The 20172-nt window shown below is 33.6% G+C and overlaps 1 protein-coding gene across 1 annotated transcript in view; it reads right to left on the bottom strand.

Annotated features, from left to right (window-relative positions):
- Positions 1-19273, bottom strand: part of ERCC4 (ERCC excision repair 4, endonuclease catalytic subunit) — a 35455-nt gene extending 16182 nt beyond the window's left edge. Inside the window, 7 exon segments of the mRNA XM_051963044.1 lie at positions 4057-4182; positions 5297-5477; positions 13191-13398; positions 14148-14343; positions 16167-16347; positions 18186-18370; positions 18373-19273. Coding sequence (XP_051819004.1) covers positions 4057-4182; positions 5297-5477; positions 13191-13398; positions 14148-14343; positions 16167-16347; positions 18186-18370; positions 18373-18652 — 1357 coding nt within the window. The 5' untranslated portion in view covers positions 18653-19273.
- Between the last annotated feature and the right edge of the window lie 899 nt (positions 19274-20172).

Raw genomic sequence — 20172 nt, 5'->3', positions numbered from 1 at the left:
GCTTTCCCCAGGAGACATTGCATCCTTGGTTAGACCCTTCAGCACTGGATGTACTTTCACTTTGTAACCTACTGGTCTGGAGGGAGATTGGAATATTGCTGGTCTTTGAATGCCACTTCCAGGTACTCATTTGTTGTTATCATTTAGTAACCTTATTTTCTTTGAACTTTACAGTATCAACATTTTCTGCACTATTTGAATCACGGTGGCTAGTATATACTGGCCTCCAGATCACATCCTCTCCTTTTCCAAAGAGTTTAGAACCCAGCATATTGTCTTTTTCTTCTTCCCAACTCCTGCCTTTAGTTATTTTAACATCTAAAATAATAATCCCTCAGCCTCACTTAGTTTCTCAATTCCTTAATCACCTTAAATATTATGACCATCTCAATTTCATTTTAACTATCTGTAATCTCACCATTGCTCACAAATGGTTTATTAGGTTAGTTAAAACCTGTAACATTCCTTTATCTAATCTTCTATCATTCTATCTCCTTACCACTCCAAACTCATTCTCCATCCCTATTATGATTTAGTCATCCTACCCCTCAAAATTCTTTAGGCCATTCTCCCTGCTATGTCATCACTTTCATCCCTTCCTCATCTCAACTTAGAGTTGAACAAAGCAACTCTTAGCAGTTCATCAGCATTTAAATCCCTATTGCTACTCATCTCTTAGCAAATCCCTAGCCTTAAATTACTTTCACTTTTTGCCTCCTTTGCTCCAATTCAAGTGCTGCTAAATCAAATAGAAGGAAATCACACAACCATGCAGACTGAATACACTATTAATTTATGTCATCTACTTTCTTTTTTTTTCTTTTTTTTTAAAGTAAAGCTTTTTTATTTTCAAAATATATACACAGATAATTCTCAACATTCATCCTTGCAAAACCTTGTGTTCCAAATTTTTTTTTTATCTCCTTTCCCCCTCATTCCTTTCTCTAGATGACAAGTAATCCAATATATTTTAAACATGTGCAATTCTTCTATACATATTTCCACAATTATCATGCTGCACAAGAAAAATCAGATCAACAAGAGAAAAAATAAGAATTTGTTTCTTTTTCAAACTTTATAAACTGTTTACACAACATAAAAACTACTTCTTCCTTAAAAGTTTGACAAAATTAATTTGCAAATCCTGCATAAAGATGGTTCTCCCCCCCACCCCACACACACTTTGGGAATTCACTCATGACTACATGAGCTTCCAGATTTCAGTCATTTAAATTCTCTTGGTCCTGTTTTGCAATTGTATTCTTATTTATTTATTTATTCATTGGCAATATCACATCTTTTACTTAAGGTTTTCTTTTTATTGTCATATAATTAAGGATAGTAGTTTCTGACAGTCTTTCAAAATCCTCACCAAGATAGTTCATCCAGCTCTAGAAGGTTATCTATTTTATTGATGACATCAAGCTCCAAGCATGATGAGAATAGGTCATGGTACTGTAGGATTATAATTTCCTTTTCATGTAAGTTAGGCTTCATTAATTCTCATATTACTTACATTTATTTTTAATTATGTCATCTACTTTCAACTGAGCTTCCATCTTCTCCCATTTTTTTCAGATAAGGACCTTGCATTGAAAAAAGTGAGACCATTTGATTTCTTTCCTCTGTATTTCAAAACTCCTTATTATCTATCTTACACTTTCAACTCCTTTATCCCAGGTTGATGAGGTTGATTAGGTGCTTTTTCTCTTTTCATAGGCTTTTCTCCTTTTATACTTGTTTTTGATTTTATATCCTTTTGTTTTCTCCAGAAAAATGCTCCTTCAATCCATCTCTAACTTTTAACATTTCTCTATCTATTAGTCCTTCCTTATTATCTTCTAATATGTCCAAATTTTCCTGATCCTTTAAAAACACACACACACACGCAAAAAACAAACAAAATTTCACCAGATCCTACACCTTCTCAAGCTTATCATAATATGTCTCTCCCCATTTGCTCAGCCAAACTGTGAGAAAAATGTCTACAATCAATGCTTCTATTTTCTCTTTCACCCAGTCTGGCTTCCAACTTATCTCTCAGTTGAAACTGCTCTCTCCAAATTTACCAATGAACATTTTTTAAAAAAATCTTTTCAAAAGTTTTAAATAGCCTTTTATTTTCAAAATACATGCAAAGATAGTTTTCAACTATCCTTCATCCTTGCAAAACCTTTATGTTTCAAATTTTTCTCCCTCTCTTCCCCTCCCCCTCAGACAGCAAGTAATTCAATATAGAGAAAAGCAAAGAAAGACTTGAGGAGGGATACTGCAATAGTCCAAGTATAAGGGTATAAGAGTTTGGACCAGGATGATAACAGTATCAAAGAGAGAGGAGGATGTACTCAAGACAAAGGTACAATTCACAAATGGTGGCAACAAATTAGATACTGGGTGTGAAAGAGAATGAGTTATCAAGGATGACATCTAGGCTTTGAGCCTAGTTGACTGAGAAGATGATAGTATCCTTGGGGGTAATGGGAAAATTCAGAAAGGGAGAAGTTTGGAAAGCGGGGGTAAGGAGGAGATACCAGATCTTGTTTTGGACTTGTTGCATTTAGATGATTACAGGGAAATGCACTTTGAAATGTCTAATAAAATATACTTTGGATAAATACTTACAGAGGCTTTATAAATCAAAGTGATAAAGATTTAATTAGCACATTGTACATAATTTGTACTTAATAATCAGGAGTTAGAAGTTGTTATGGTATAAGGCATCACACCTACTTTCAAGATACATAGTTCTAGATATCTAGAAAATACAAATTCCTTAATTATCATTTTTATAATATTGAAAAATAAGACAGGATAAAGGAATAGATGCTTTGGACCTTATAGAGTGTTGAGTATGCTCTGCGCTTATGTGCACATGCACAGCATTATTTTATAATTTTTTTGTATATATATTCTATTTTCATAGTAGATTCTAAGTTCCATCAAGAGAGGGCCTATGTTTTATATAATAAATGTGGCTAGTATTGTGCTTTGCATAGAATGATTACTGAATACAACTAATAACGTCTAGGTGACAAAGTGAGGCAACTAGGTAGCATAGTACTAGGCTTGGAGTCAGAAACATGTGGGATCAAATTCTGCCTTAAAAGACTACTAGTTGCGTGATCCTAAGCAAGTCATTCAACCCCTCTCAGCCTCGGTTTCCTTACTGATAAAAATGAGAAAGTTGTACTGAATAGTTTTCCTTTTAAGTTTTAAATCTGTGATCTTGTATTTTTAGACTTTTGTTGATAATTTTGCTTTTTATAATCATTTCCTAATATGCCCCCCTCTGCTGAACTCTTCCTTGCAACAAAGAAAAACAGTTGAGCAAAATTAACTAACAAAATTACTAAAACTGTCAATGTATTATTATGTAATACTTTTCTTTTCCCCTTCTTTTTATAAGTACTAAAGGAACACTATGGCTCTGTGAATTCATGCCCTGGCAAACTGGTGACTAATCTACCATATCTGAAAATAAGTTGTAGAAATAAAATATCTCTTCAGTTCCCCTAAGAGTCTTAAGAAACTAAGAATAATTTTAAATACCCTGATATATAACTTCACATATGGCAGCCATGACAAGTGTTAAAAACAATGAGACCCTGGATAAAAAAATAAGTTGTTCAGATTAAGCACAACAGCATGATGTTCTCTAGTCCACAGGTCTTTGTGAGGGAAGTACTTTGAAAAACCTGAAGTAATAAAACAGGCAATGAGGTAGTCAATGGATAAGGTACTGGCTTGGGAGTCAGGATTTGAGTTAGAATCTTGCCTCAGACACTTTCCAATTGTGTGACCTTGGGAAAGTCCCTTGACCTTTTTCATGTTAATCTAGAAAGTGAGGATTATAATGGCATCTATCTCAAAGAGTTGTGATGATCAAATGAAATTTCACACACATATATGTAGTATTTTACAAACTTAAAGGCACTATTGTCAACACAGATGAAATGCATCTTAAGATATTTGAGGAAAAATTACATATTATTGATTTAAGTTGTTTTCAGCAAACAATAAATATAAATAAAGTTCAATTCTGATTTCAACAGATACCTTGGCCTTCTTGGTCTGTTTTTTCAGTCATTTTGCACTTTTTATTCATTCTGATATCTGGAATGTGATAAACTCTTGCTCGAGCATTTACAAACATTGAAGTACTAGAGTCGAGAAACAGCCATCCTAAAAGAAGAAGAAAGACTTAAACTTAGAAGATAATTCCAAAATCTTTGTTGATTTGCCTATCATAATCTTTAGTTTTATGATATATAAATTATATCACACACACACACACACACACACACACACACACACACACACACAGTTGCCATTTCACTCTATTTGATGCTGAAATCACCACTTCCATCAGTCTACAACACTCGATTAGCTCTTTCTGCTCCAGGTTCCCAGAAGTTTTGCTGGTTCTGCTTCTTGCTATACTCAGAATCTGAGTGCAAGAGCTTCTCTTCTTCTGTACCAAATTATCACTGAAATAAGCTCATGACCTATTTCACCGAATGTGATACTACAGACCTCTGCCTCCTCTTCTTTCTTTTAGTTCTTGCCTAGTAGTTAGTGGAGGTGCCATAGCAGAAGCTAGAGAAAGGAGAGCTTTACTCCTGGTATTCTAGGTTTGAATTTGTAATGTTTTCCCATCACAAAAATAATGCTATTAAATGATACTCAGGAAAAAATGAGATTAATGTATGTGTGTGTGTGTGTAGTATAACGATATGTATTATGTACAAATACACATATTTTAAATATATATTTTACACACATACGTATATTATATATATATATATATAAACTACAAAGCAATATATAAATATTGCCACAGAAGTATTATTAGCTTCTACAAAATAATTAACATTATAGCAAAGCTACCTTATCAGTTAAATAATAGACTGTTAGGCACTTGTATGAGAACTCAACTACCATTTACAAGTATTATTCCTATTGAAAAATTCAGTGTACTAAAAAAAAAAAAAGACTACTTACATAAAAAAAGAATTTTTGGAACAAAACCATTTTGTAAGTTGGGGACTGCTTGTACTATACTCAGTCTTTTCTGGGAATAAAATGTTAGATTCTGATGTGAATATTTAGTATTGCATGGAACAGAAGTTAAGTAGGAGGAAACATTAGCCATCAACAAAACCTACATCCTTATGCTGTGAATCTAATTTGAAGTCTTAGGACAGTATGTGGGTTCAGTATAGCATTCCCCCATTTTCCCCTGTGTTCCATTCTCATATGAACTTAAAAAATAATATTTATAATTTTCATTTCCCACCTGAATTCTGGCCAAAAGCTTTCTCAGTTGCCCTTAAAGACTCCAGAAGATTAAGAAATGTGACACAATCATACTGAGAGAGATACTGTAACAAAGTTCGTAGTATTTTCAAATCTTGTACCAAAGACTTAGTCTTTGCTCCAAGCTGGTGCCACAAAGGATCTAAATAGTGACGAATTGTCTAAAAATAAAAATGAAAATCTGCATTGTTACTAAAGTATATTCAACATAGATTTTAGAAAACACTATTGCTCAGGGAGCACAAATACATTTTAGTTCATATGCTTTTATGAAAACATCTTTTTTTAGTTTCAAAAGAAATACATAGCATAATTGACCCTGGTGATTTACCTCATAGTCAAAATCAGTGATTCTATATGCATTAAATAATCTAAAAATCATTATTTAGATTAGAATATAATAAACAGAAAAGTTAGTCAAGACATACAATTGTGATGCTTATACACCAATAACCATAACATGGACCTTCCTGACTTAGCCATCCTACTGAACATCTGGAACCTGACTAATCAATGAAAAACAGAAGACTACTAAGGTAAAAAAGCAGATTCATTTGAGTATAATGGTGATTGTGGTATTTAGTGTACTTCTAGTTAAAATTTTATTTTTATATTAAATTTATGTAAAATATGTATCATTTTATATAATTTTTATATAAAAAAAGATTTTTAAATGTAAGATAGGTGATTTGTGCTGGAAAGGGTTAACTTAAAAACAGGCAATTTGAAAAAGTAAATTTCTATAAACTCTAAAGAGCTACTTTCTTTCAAAATGATTTCCTTTGGGAAGATAAGATCAGAGCTAGAAGTAACTCTAGAGGAGAGAGAATTTAACTTCCTGATTTTATAGGTATGGATACTGAGGGCAGGGCCATGGGCTCCAGGGCCTCTATCTAAACAGGAAACAGCATTCTTTTTCTCCAGGAAACTGATCTCTGGGAAAAGCTGCAAGCTTGAATCCTGCTGGGTCTCATCTCTCTTTAACAGGGCCTTGAGCTCTCTAGGATCTCTATCTAGAGAGGGCATCATCTTCCCTTATTTCCCACCAGTTACATGGCTTTGGGTCTTCTTTGGAACTCTTCATCATGCCTTAAGCAAGAATTTTTTTCTTTTCCTCCCGTCCTTCTCCAACCCAGTTTTCAGCTTTCTTTCATATGTGTTCTCATTCTCATCGGATTGTGTAAGTTCTTTGAAGGTAGGGATTGTCTGTGGAATATCTGAACAAACTGACATATGGAGGTAATATAATTTTTTTGCTGTTAAAAAAGAAAAAATGTAGTAAGATAAGCATGAAATGATACAGTGAAGAAAGCAGAACCAGAAGGATATAATGATTCAATGTAAATTTTTTAACTGCTAAGAGATATGTAAACTAAGATGAAATGCTATGATCAATCTTGGTTCCAGAGAAAAGATGATGAAACATACTTCTTTTTTTAGTGAAGAAATGAGGACCAGGGATGTAGATTGACACATATATTGTCAAAACTAGCTACTGTGTTGGTTAATTTTTTTCTTTGCTAAATGGGAAGGTTTAAGAAGTTATACTGAGAAAAAAAATTGACTTAAGATACTAAAAAAAAAAAAGAGACAGTAATAAAACTTAAGCAGAAAAAAAAAAAAACTTTAGTCCAACAAATCTCTTTTCAAGATCACTTTTTTAAAAAAAAAATATTTTATTGAAATCTTTTGTTGGTCAGTTAACAAGCATTTACTATGTTCCAGGGACTGTGTTAAGTGCTAAAGATTTAAAAAAAAAAAAGGGCAAAAACAGCCTTGTTTCAAGGAACTTAAATTTTATTTAGTGAGGAGTGAGAAAAATATTAAATAACTAGGTGTACATAAGATATTTTGGAATAGATGGAACATAACATCAGAGAAGGCTTTAACAAGGGCCTGGGAATAGCCCCTTACATATGAAATTTGAACTGAGTCTTACAAGCCATGGAAACAAAAAGGTGGAGGTGAGGAAAAGAATCATTCTAGAAATGGAGGTAGGAAGACAGTAGGAAAACTGGAAGGAGGAGAGAGCTTTAGGGAGAAAGATAATGAGTTTTACCTTGGACCCTGAATTCAAAGTATCAATAGATAACTAGTGAAAGATGTGCAAAAAGCAATGAGTGATGCAGGACTAGAATTCAAGAAAGAGACTATGACTGGATATATAGCTCTGCCTATATATATGTCATATGCATAGATAATTGATAGTATGATAGCCAAACCCACAAAAGTTGATCACCAACTAACCAAATAAGAGAAGAAGACCAAAAAGATTGGGAATTGAGAAAAGGTTATTAATTAGATTTGACATTTTTTGTACAGGAGCTTAATTAAATGAGTGAGAAGGTCCAGAATAGAATGAGAGAGCAAGAATTGGAAGCATCTACTATATCTGGCTTTCTCAAGGAATTAGGGATGGTTGGGCCAAGTGAGGGTTTTTAAGGAGGGGGGAGACATGGAAGTGTTATAAGCAGTAGGGAAAGGAGCAATATATAGTAAGAAAAAGGGAAAGAAAATTAGAGAGCGGAAAAGATTGTCAAGGCAATTTGCTGAAAAAAGACAGAAGATGGGATAAAGGGTGCATGTACAGGAAAAGGCTAAGGCTTTTCAGGTATCTCCCATTCTACCACCAGACTGAATGCTCTCTTTTAACAAAGAAAAACAATTTCACAAAACATATAGTATGTTGTGTTTGACAATACATATACAATAATTTGTCCTGGCAATATCCTACCTCTCTGCCATGAGGATAGAAAACATTTATTTATTTTTTCTTTAGGACCATCACTTGTTTTTCAATTACAATGAAACTCACTTCCAATGATCTTTTTATTTACATTGTTATAGTCATTCTGTAACTTCTGGTTCTGATGATGTTGCTTTGTATCAATTCATAAAAATCTCACCATATTTCTCTGAATTTCTCATTATTTCTCATTTTTAATACATCATAGTATTTGATTACCAGAAGTTTTTTCAGCCATTCCCCAGATAAAGTACAACCAATTTGTTTCCAGTTCTTTGTCAGCACAAATGTGCCGCTTTAAATTTTTGGTATAGCGTAGACCATTGTTTCTTTTTTAATCTCCCCTTGAAGTATATATCTTTCAAAATTCTAAAGTGAAAGCCAGAATTATTGTAGAATTTCACAGTACAACCAACAGTGCAGTGTGCCCATTTCCCCAGTTTCTTCAATCTTGAATGTTTCCATTTTTTTCATTTTTGTTAATTTGAATGGAATGAGGTTAAATCTTATAATTCTCTTAACTTATATTTCTCTATTATAAAAACTGGATTTTGTTTTATAGAATTATTTGTATTTTGCAAATATGCATTTTAAACAGAAACTTCCTTATCCTAGAAACTCACTACAACTTTGGAAGTACTGTCAAGTTGTCCTGACCTTTCTTTGATTAGACAGCTCTTCCTAGAAACTCTGTTTAAGAAAGGTGTAAGCCAAAGCCAAGCATCTCTCCAGGTTCTCATCCCTGTCCACTTCGGTTTCTTTTTGTATTATCTTCCCTCTTTAAAATGCAAACTCCTGGAGAATAGGGACTATCTTTTTGCTTGCATTTCTATTCCAAGAACTTAAGAAATGTGTGCTGACTGACTGAAAGATCTGGTTTTTCTAATTTTTAAAAGTGTGGCCTTTTATATTAAAGACATGTTAATTTTCATTATACTATATATGATATAAAATATTAGCCTAAATCTAACTAATGACAAACCACAAACTATTGGAAAAATAGTTTTTGTCAAATAAGAGACTGGCCTCCCAGATTTATTTTTGTAATTTTTGTTCCTAGGTTTATTAAAAGTTGAAACTGCTGTTTCCAATTGCTTTTTTCTTTACTTATGTAATTTATTCCACTGATCTATTACAAACAAAGCTTCAAAGAAAATGTTAATTGTACCCAATTCCAAGCTCCTGGAAGAATTAAAGAAACAGATAAAAGCAGAAGAGGAAAAACTGGAAAAAAGGAGAGTAACACAAGAAAATTCTGAAAAGATAGTTAACAGCTTAACAAGAGAAATACAAAAAGAACACTGAAGAAAATAATACGTTAAACAACTTGAATTCACCTAATGGTAAAAGAAGCACATCCCCTTAAAAAAGTGAATTGGCCATGTGGAAAAAGAGATACAAAAATTCACAAAAAACTCTTTAAAGAGCAGAATTGGTGAAATAGGAAAAGAAGCACAAAATCTCACTGATGAAAATAATTGCTTAAAAATTAGACTTGGATAAATGGAAGCTGACTCCATGACACAATCAAGAAGCAGTAAAGCAAAGTTTAAAAAAAAAAAAGGAAATATGAAATATCTCATCAGAAAAACAACTGACCTAGAAAATAGAAAAGAGATAATTTAAGAATTATTGGTTTACCTGAAAGCCGTTATCAAAGAAAGAGCCTAGAAATTATATTTCAAGAAGTTGTCAAGAAAAAGAATCCTGATATTGCAAGAGTATTTGTAAGACAAATTTTTAAAAGAATACTAAAAATAAATAATTAAAAAGCAAAAAGCAAAAAACAAAAACAAACCTAGTTGTTTTTTGTTTTATCCATTTCCCCTCAATTTTTCAAATTTATATTTGTTATTAAGTTTATTTTCTAGTCTTCAAAAGTTGTATGCTCAGTTCACGGATCCTTTCTTTTTCTATTATGTTAATATGGACTTTCAAAGATGTGAATTTTCCTCAGAGGCCTATTACAGTTTTGTCTTAAAAGTTTTGGTATACGGTTTCATTACTATTATTTTTATTGTTATTATTTATTGTTTCCATAATTGGTTTTTTAACTTAATCATTCAGGATGTCATTACTTACACTCCACTTCAATCTGTATGTGCTATTTATACTTCCTTTCTAAAAATTTACTCATTTATTACACTTTTGTTTGTAAAGAATGTGTTTTATTGTAGTTGCCTTTGAAGAGAGGATTAATTTATGCCTAGGAGATAATCAATTTATGCGAAGATACATGCTAAGGCATGTGTTTTCTTTAATATTTTCATTCAGAAGTTACTAAAAGTTAATCAAATTTACTTTATTCAACTATAATATAGTTCTATTAAATAATATTAATAACAATTAATAATATTAAATCCAAGGATAATATTGATTTGATCAAATCTGCATTTTCTTTCTCATTTAATATTCTGTTTATTGGATTTACCCAGCTCTGAAGGAGAGAAATTAAAGATTCTCCAAGTATTACTGTGTTATAGTCAGAATCTTCTTGCAATTCTCTTAATTTTTCTTTCATGAATTAATCTTATGTCATTTATTTCACATACATTTTATGAAATTATTTTTAAACTATGTGGCCTTTAAACATAATGTAGTCTTTCTTGATTAAAATTTTTTATTATTTCCTAATTTGAGATTATGACAAATTCTGCATTTTTAAAAGTCAATTAAAACAGAGTAGATTTTGTTCTATCCCTTTTTTCACTGTATGATTTAAATACTTCTTCTATGAAAGTTTTTTTCCCTTATCTCTTCTAATCTTTTTTATATTTCTTGGGAAATTTAATCCATTCACATTGTTAAATGTAATACTATGTACACACACACACACACACACACACAGAGCATGGCTTATAGACAGTTGGCCTCAAAGTCAGGAAGATGGATTCAAATTCTGCCTGATCCACTCCAACTGTTTGACTCTGAATAAATTAGTTGCCCCCTGACAACTCTTTTAAGATTAGCTATGGTGCAGATTTTCGTTGGAAAAGAAAATTCCATACCAACAGTTCACTAAAGCCTTGAAATCACAAGTCCAAAAAATACCAACTTATGCAAACACACAAAAATTACAATTTTTATGCTAGCATTTAGTCTTTTGTTTTGTTTTTGTTTCACTTATACTAATTTGAACCCAGTGTTTTCCTGTTTCTCAGCTAAAAATCTCACCTTCAAGAAATCTTTTCCTATTCCCCTTAAGATTAGTATTTTCCTTAAGGAAGAGATAATTTTAGAGATTTACATACCTACTTACATATATACACATATACATACAGAGATACACACGTATACATATAAACACACCTTTAGAGAGAAGATAATCTTAGAGATTATCACATATCTTTTTTTGTACATAGTTCTTTGTATGTTGTTCCTGCCACTAAAATCTGAACTTACTGAGAACAGGGACTGTTTTTTGGCTTTCTTTGTAATCCTTGTGCTTAACATAGTGTTTGGCACATGATAAGTACTTAATAGATGCTTGCTTTCTTCTCCCAATTCCCCTTTTCTCTTTTTGCCTCTTCCCTCCAAAGCTTCTTGGGTTTACTTTTATTACTTATTATTCTATCTTTTATGTTTGTTCAACTCTTCACTTTCCTTCTCAGATAAATACCTATTCTTCATTCCTTGACCTGTCTATCACATCTATTATTAGGTTTCAGTGTTATTAATTTCTAATGCCTCAGCCTTTTATGAATTAAAAAGAAAACAAAGTTATTTGTTATAGAAGGGGTATATGCATTCTTAAGTAATCCCTTACTCTGTTATCCTCCTGGGATTCTCTTTTAAGTATTTTATAGAAAGACACTTTATAAAAATGATTATCTATGTTCTATTCCTAAATGCTTATTTTAAAGGATGCAAAGGTTTAGTTTAGTGTGTATTAAAAGAACCTATACTATAAAAACAAATTCTTTTATTGTTGCTAAAAAATGTTTTAACATAACTTTTACCAAAACAAAAATTACCACTGCTGTCATTACATGGCATTATTTTAGCTTTTAAACAAATGAACACTGGACAGGAATAACATTTTAGTTATACGCCTCTTTTGAAGAACTCCAATAGACAAGTTATGGCCATATATAGACTTGGTTACAAAAAGGCTCCCTAAAACAGCACTTCAGCTTTTCCAAGTCTGAGGGATGATAAAAAGCAACTCAACCCACAACAGAGAGACATATCAATTGTGTTTTTCCATATTATGCACAAATTGAATGAAAAGAATACACATACTTTTTATTAGCATGCATGAAATGATAAATAAGTACAAGGAAACAGAATATATGTAATATAAACATTCCAGTTAAGTGACTTTCTATGAAATACTCTTGAGAGGAAAACTGAGTTGAAGTTGCATAACCAAAACATTTATTTCCATGCTAAGTAGATTTTTCAAATGAAGGAATTAAAATAATTTTCCCTACCAACATAAAAGAAAAATATATTAACCAGGAAATAGTAAGTCACTATATAGCTTAATATTCTAAAACATATTTTAGTTAAAATTAACCTATGATTAAAATGAACTGTAAAAATGACCCTGAAAGATATTTTAAAAAATACATCCACTTATCTTCACAATCATTAGGAAAGAAATATTCCTGCAACTAAATAATACTTTTCCACCAAGTCATAATGTCATTTTAAAAGGGAGCCTCTCACTTTTTTTCCCCACTAAAATTCATTAATTCTGTTTATTCTTAAGGCAAGAGAGATGGACATTATATTATAAATTGTCCTAATGTAATATTCTCCCCTACCTTTCTTTCTCAGATATTTAAACTATGCCATTTTTAAAAAAGTAAATACCACATTATAAAATAACAAAACACTATCATTTTTCTTTTAATTAAACTGGGACACATGAACCATTAGTATTCTTGCCAAAATCCAAACTGCTACACTAGCATTCTTATATATAGATTTTAGTATGTTATTACTTTATTTATTTATTTTTTGTTTACAAATAAATCAAAAGGGTTACATTTTAAATAGCTTCTAAATTAATTCTGGAATGATAACAACACATTCCTGAAAGGAACAATTCAAGCATTAAAATATCTTGCATTCCTTAAAATGACAATATAAAAAATTCTGTTAGTTAGTAAAAATAAAATACCTTGTCAAAAGGTTTTCCAATAGCATTTTCTAAAGATAAATCTTCTACTTCAAGAGATGGATTGTAGCACTTTAATTCCTTCAGACATGCATTCAAAATGTCCAGAATAGCTGTCTGGATAGCAAGCATGGCAGGAGTCATGGCAACATGTATTTCAACTACTTCAGGCTTGTGTTGTTCTAAAAACGAGTTAACTGCTACATGAAACCTAAGGAGAGTAATATTTTTAAAAGTATAAACTAGCATTTTAATAGATACAACAGTTAAATCGTGAATTCCAGTTTTAATACTCAGTAATGCTCTAAAAACTAAGAGCTAAAGAAAAAAGAAATATATTTCAAGATTCAGCACAGTGCCTGGCACAAGGGAGGCACTTAATAAATACTAGTTGACTCACTAATATATAAACCATTTATGAATGCAGGTAAGATGTGATATTACAAAAGAAAGAGAAAAGTTATAGGAATTTTCTACAAACTAAACACTTAAACAATTAAAATACCCATTAGTATTAGTTGTGAAAGTGCTTGAAATTGAAATCTTTGTTTCCTTGCCCCTCAAATACATAATATGTAAAAATCTGAAAATGTTTCTTGCCTGCTAAGCCTTGTTGAACTATCTTTTCACCTGGAGAGAAGTCTTTTAATTTCTTTGCTTAAAGCCTTCCTCTATCTCAGCCCCCAAATATCTGAAAGTCCCATGCAAAACTTTAAAGAAAATTAAAAGAGGCTCTCAAGTGATCTGTAATATAATTTTAATAGAAAATAGAAGGGACTTGACAACTAAATCCTCTCTGTGTTATCAAAGTATTATAATTGTATAGATCACAGATTCATATCTCTATGTTCTTGTTGGTACATTTAATTAACAGTAATACCATGTAAAATGATTATTATACAACTGATTATAACACACAATAGTAATCACAAAAATATGCCATATAACATGGCAATTTACCTTGGCCACAGGTACAATTTTCTTACAAAAAGATTTCTCATAACTCTTTCCACATGACAAAAGCCAGTATCAAAGGCAATTGCATTATCTGAGAAAGCTTTAATGAAACCATGTTTATTTTTTTGACGAAAGAGACGCAATATGAAGGCTTCCTGACAAGAGTCAATGATTCTGTGAGCTTTATAGACCAAAATGCCTAAGAAATAAAAATAAAGATTTTTATAGAGCAATATTAACAGTTGAGGTTGGAATGCTCATTTCTATTACCCCTTTAAATGTATTTCATAATTAGGAAATAAGAAAAATAAATGGTCCACAATTCTTTTGTTACATGTCATGTTAGGAGAAAATATAGTAATACAAGTCTTTACTGGTGCCATCTTTATTACATGTCAATTATTTAGACATTCTGTAGTTAATTACATTGTTTTAACATTTGAATTTTTTTGATAATGTGTATTTTGTGACAGCTACATTGTAACAGTAGATGGAGAGTGTTGGCAAATCACTTAACCTTGTTTGCCTCAGTTTTCTCATCCATAAAATGAACAGAATAAAGAAACAGTAAACCACTCCATATCTTTGACAACTTAAAAAGATATATTACCACCTTATATTTATATAATGCTTTACTGTTTCCAAACATTTTATCTCACTTGATTTTCCCAACAACTCCATGAACTAGACAGAAAAAGTATTATCTCCATTTTATAACTGAGGAAATTGAAGCTCAGAGAGGATAAATGACTTGCTTAAATTTGAGCTAAAACCTTTTTGATTTGATCTAAGACTTGCTCAAATCAAATGATGTGCTTAAATTTGAGCTAAGACTAAAATTTAGGCTTTGGGAATCCCACACCAATATCTCTTAACTATTTTCTGTACCCTTAAAGCATTTCTAAATCTGGATTGTATAGAAATTATAATAAATACTACCATTTCTTGTGAAGAACAATATTTTTATATGAATATACTAATATTTTTAGAATGTCCCTGATTTTCTCATTTCTGCAAGTTTAACAAAACTGAATTAATTCAGATTTCACAAATTTGGATAGGAATATATAATCTCTTTGTCATTGGATAACTTAGAGTTATAGGGAATTCTCCTTTTGGAATTGACAGGAACTCCCTCCTCAATTCAGACTGATTGCTTAGTAATTCATAACCCTATGGAATTGCCTAGGGGCACTTTGAGGTCAAGTGACTTGCCTACCTAGTTACCCAGCTATTGTGTATCAGAGACAAGACTTGCAGCCAGGTCTTCCTGGCATCTCCAGTATATATGCAAAGTTGTTATGTTAGCGACAAATTATTCTTAATTATTCATTAAACAGGTTTCTTAAGGATTGTAAGGTATCATTAAAAAAAAACTAGTTATGAGAGTTTTGGTGGGATTTCATTATTTCAGGTTGGCTTTTTCTAATTAGTTCAAATTAGAGTCTGTCAATGAAAATGATTTAGAACAATACTGACATCTAGTGGCAATATAAACAAAATCATTTTATTTTTGAACCCAAAATCAGAAAGAAAAAAGCCTTTTGAAACAGCAATAAATGATGATAGATTTTAACAAAAAAAATTTTTTAATAGAGAGAAATAAAATGTTTGTTCAAATTTAGCACCCACAAAGGCTTTCAGAAAACAGACTATTATGTTCAAGGGGTTTTAATGTATAAAATATAGCTTCATTTCGCCTCCCACTTCTTAATCTACTAAAGATTTGGATGACTTAGTGAAAAATAAACTTTTAAATATATGTTCTAGTTTTTTTAAAACATTCATTATTCTCAAAACTAAGTTAAACCATCTAATTACCTTAATTTCAAACTTATTAAGCAGGAAAAAATATTTTTTCTTAAGACAGTAGGCAGAAATCTCATTTGACAAGTGAATTTGAGAATTTTTAAATGCAAAAATCTGGTTAGCAAACAAAAGTAAACATAAATAGCCAAATAAGTCTATTTGATATATATAAAAGATATAGGGGGGAAAAAACCACTTAAAATGCATTCTTACCAGTAATCAAATCTGAAGGAATTCTGTCAGTCAAGAAATCTACCACAAGAATTCGACTTGTTACAAAAAGGACACCACCTTGGGTATAAACCTCATATCTACTTCCACTTGCAATTTCATTTGTCACCCGTCGAGGAAGGTGTTCAACATCCTCTAACTTCAGCTGATTGATAAAATATTCCTAAAGCAAGTCAGATTTCATAAGCCTTTAATTTGAACATTTTGTAAATGGTTACAGATATTAAAATTATAAGGTTACTTTTGTAGGGACAAATGATTAAATTTGACTGTGTAAGTTGCTCCATTTCTGTGGTTCCCCAATGGCCTCTAAAATTAAATACAGATTTCTGGTTTGGCATTTAAAGCCCTTCATGATCAGAATGTTTGCTTGATAAGACAAATTCCTCTACAAGAATCATTGATTTTATTCCATTGGGGCTTCTCCAGCAGTTTTTCCCCTCTATCATTCCCATTCTCTCACTAATCCTCAATCTCTTCCCATATACTAGCTGCTTCTATGCCGTGTACAAATATATCCCTCTCCTACATGCTTAAAAAAAAGTGTCATCTAACCTAATTATCCTCTATTTTTCTTTTTATTGGCTAAATTTGAGGAAGTCATTTATACTATGTGCCTTTTTCTTTTTTATACCTGTTGCATCTAGCTTCCAACCTTATTATTCAATTTAAACTGCTTTCTTTAAAGTTATCAGTGATTTCTTAATTGTCAAACCTAATGGCCCTTTCTCAGTACTTACCCTTTTCTGCCTCTTTGAAAACCTTGAACACTAGATAGTCTTTTATGCTTAGATTTGTATTATGCACTGATCCCCAGATCCTATAAGTCCTAGGCTGTCTCTAGAGTTGCAATTCCACATTACCAATTTTCTACTGGCCATCTTACTTCCCTTCTCCCAAACTTTACTACCATTGTGCAATATAGCACCATTAGTTCAGCGTCCCAGGCTCACACCCTTTGGTATCATCCTAGGCTCCATTGGAGTCCACCCCTAGAAACAATGTGTTGCCAAATTCCGTTGTTTCTTTATAACATCTCTCATTTCATTTTCTCTCTACTCCTAGGTACACCTTGGTGCAGGCCCTTATCACTTCATGCTTCCACTTGTCAGTTAGTCTTTTGTTAAGCAGGGTTTCCCTGTTTCAATTATCTCCTCCTTTCAATCCATCTTCCACTGACCTAGCAAAGTGACTTCCCTGAAGTGCATATCTATGTCACTACTACTCAATAAACTGGTAGCTCCTTCTTACCTCCAACACCAAATACGAAAACCTTTTTAGCATTTAAATCCTTTACAACTTGACCCCGCCCCGAGCTTTCTTATACCTGATTTCCCTTCACATATTCCACAATTCAGCAAAATTGGCCTCCCTGTCGTTGATATGAAGGAACATTCCATCTTCCTGCCTTTGCACAGGTTGTTCCTCATGCTTAATGCTCTCCCTCCTCACGGTATTCTTCCTGGCTTCTCTGACACTCCCTCTTCTACAAGACTCCTTTCCTAGTGTCTCCCCAATCCCCTTAAAAAGGGGGATTTCCCTCAGTGCTTTCCCTCTGGAGGACCAATTACATGTATTTTCGAATCGCATGCATATAGTTTTTACATCTCCACTCGTCTCTCAGACCCCCCATGAGTTCCCTTATCTTCCTCAAACCTCCAAGAGTCTCCCTATTCTCCTTTTATCCCCACGCCCCTTTACATCCTCCTCACACCCACAAAAGCTTAGTTATCTTCCTCACACCCCGAGGGATGCCCCACCTACTACCGCTATCTACCCCCACATATCCTCACAGCTCTCCACCTTCCCAGGGGTCTCGCTTCTCCACTCCCTTCATACAGCTGGGTCTTGCAGCAGACCGCTACGGCTTTCTCTATCTGCTCCTTTATTCTCTCCCGGCATTCCCCAGCCTCCTCCTTCCCCGGCTTTTTCAAGCCTCCCTCCTACTCTCGCCGGCTCCGCTCGGCCCTTGGGTTCACGGACTAGGATCCCCGGCCGCACCTCCTCAGCTGGCTGGGTGTTCAGCACCAGCACCAGGCAACCTGGGTGGCAGTGCAGCCGGATAAAATGATAGAGGAGCCTGTCGGCACCGAGCCCGCGGGCACACACCACCAACCCATCTGTTTCCAACAGCTCCAGCACCAGTTGCCGCTCGTATTCCAGAAGGGGCGCCATGGCCGCCCCTAGGAGCCGGTACCGGAACTTCCGGGTAACTCTTCCGGGTCCCAGGGCGAGTGCCCTAGCTGCTGAGCATTGCCGGGCCGAAATTTGCTTGAGCCAGTTAGCCGAGTCGGAGGCGAAGGTAGCCGAAATCGAGCAAAAGCAGAAACGGTGACTGCGGAAAAGGCAGATAAGCCTGAACCAGAGGAGCGCCTGCACGCGAGCTCTGAGATCCTAGTGAAACAGGCGGAGTCATCGCCTCTGTTGCTCGGACCTTCGCCTCCTTCCGCTTTCCCTCTGAGGCTCATTGCGGCTAAGAACAGCCCAGTTCCACTCAGTTCCGCTCAGGTTTCTCCCAATGCTTCTTTCCACATAATACCAAATTATATTACCCCTCCTGGCTTTTACTCAGTTTGGAAATCTGGCCTACTCCATATTAGGAGAGATATCTACCAAGATTTGCTCATTTATTTTTTAAAAATTGGAAAAGAAGTAAATTACTCTTGGTCCAGTCATCAGGAATTGACAAATCAATTTTGTGAAACTGTTATTAAATGCAACGACGCTAGAATTAGTGATTCTCTCTTGTTTGTCTGCTTGGGTGATGGGTCAGTATCAATTTTCTTTCTTTTTCTTCTATTTCCATTTTAAATAAACATGTAGTTTATCAGGATGCAGTCCTGTCTCTCTCACCTTCCCTTCCTCCTATCGATGCTGCATTCGTTTGTGTGATTAAAAAAAAAAAAAGGCAAAACAAGCGTGTGCTAACTCATATTTTTTGCCACAAGAGGGACATCTTTGGTCGTATTTGAGTTCAAGCGTTTTAGAAAATTTAAGTTCCAAATCTGCAATACTTTTTCCCCCCTTCATCCAGCCTGCATTGGAAGTTTAAAATAAGTTATCTAATATTTGCTATCATAGGCGATTTGTTTTTTTTTTTGTTTTGTTTTTTTTTTTTTTTGCTGAGGCAATTGGGGTTAAAGACTTGCCCAGGGTCACACAGCCAGGAAGTGTTAAGTGTCTCTGAGATCTCATTTGAACTCAAGTCCTTCTGACTTCAGAGCTGGTGCTCTATCCACCGTGCCACCTAGCTACCCATATAGATGACTTTTTAAGATGAGTCACAGACAAGATTTAAACCAAGGGCTTCCCAATTTCAAGGGTCTATAATGACCATAAAAATACATAAATGGGTATGTGTGTGTATGTATGTATATATTTGCAAAGAGTTAAAAAGTAAAATAAGGAATAGTTTCTTAGGAATTTGTGAAAAGAACTTAATATTTAACTAGAGCTTTGAAGTAAGGTCTAATGATAGGTTTTTTTTTGGAGGGGGGAGACCTTGGGTATGTTTATAGACATTTGGGAAGGAACCAGTAGATAGAGAGATCAAAGATTTAAGAGAGACAGACAGACAGACACACATACTTAGAGGCAGAGAGACATATAGCCATTGAGAGGTGCAGAGGAAGAGAGAAAATGGTTATAGTGGTAATATGCTGGAGAGAGCAAGAGAGGATGATATCAAAGGGAGAAGTAGGTTGGTGAAGATCAGGCTCATCTTATCTAAGATTAGACTAAAAGAGGAGAAAATAGGGGAGGGATTTTGAGTGGGATAATTTGGTCTTTAATCAATGTACCCCCCTTCACCAGGTTTATGATAGTTATGGAAAGCAAAAGGCAGATAAGTTAATGAAGTTTAAATATACTAACCAAGTGATTTTGTTGAGTTTATGGAGTGCAGACTCTTCCAGTACCAAGCCACCAAAATGATGGGGTTCAACTACCAAAATTATGGGGTATGTGGTGATACCCCCAAAAGATATTA

This window comes from Antechinus flavipes, chromosome 1 (genome assembly GCF_016432865.1).
Source record: "Antechinus flavipes isolate AdamAnt ecotype Samford, QLD, Australia chromosome 1, AdamAnt_v2, whole genome shotgun sequence".
NCBI classification, from domain to species: domain Eukaryota; kingdom Metazoa; phylum Chordata; class Mammalia; order Dasyuromorphia; family Dasyuridae; genus Antechinus; species Antechinus flavipes.
Note: the sequence above shows the minus strand (reverse complement) of the source record. Positions and strands in the feature narration are given on the sequence as shown.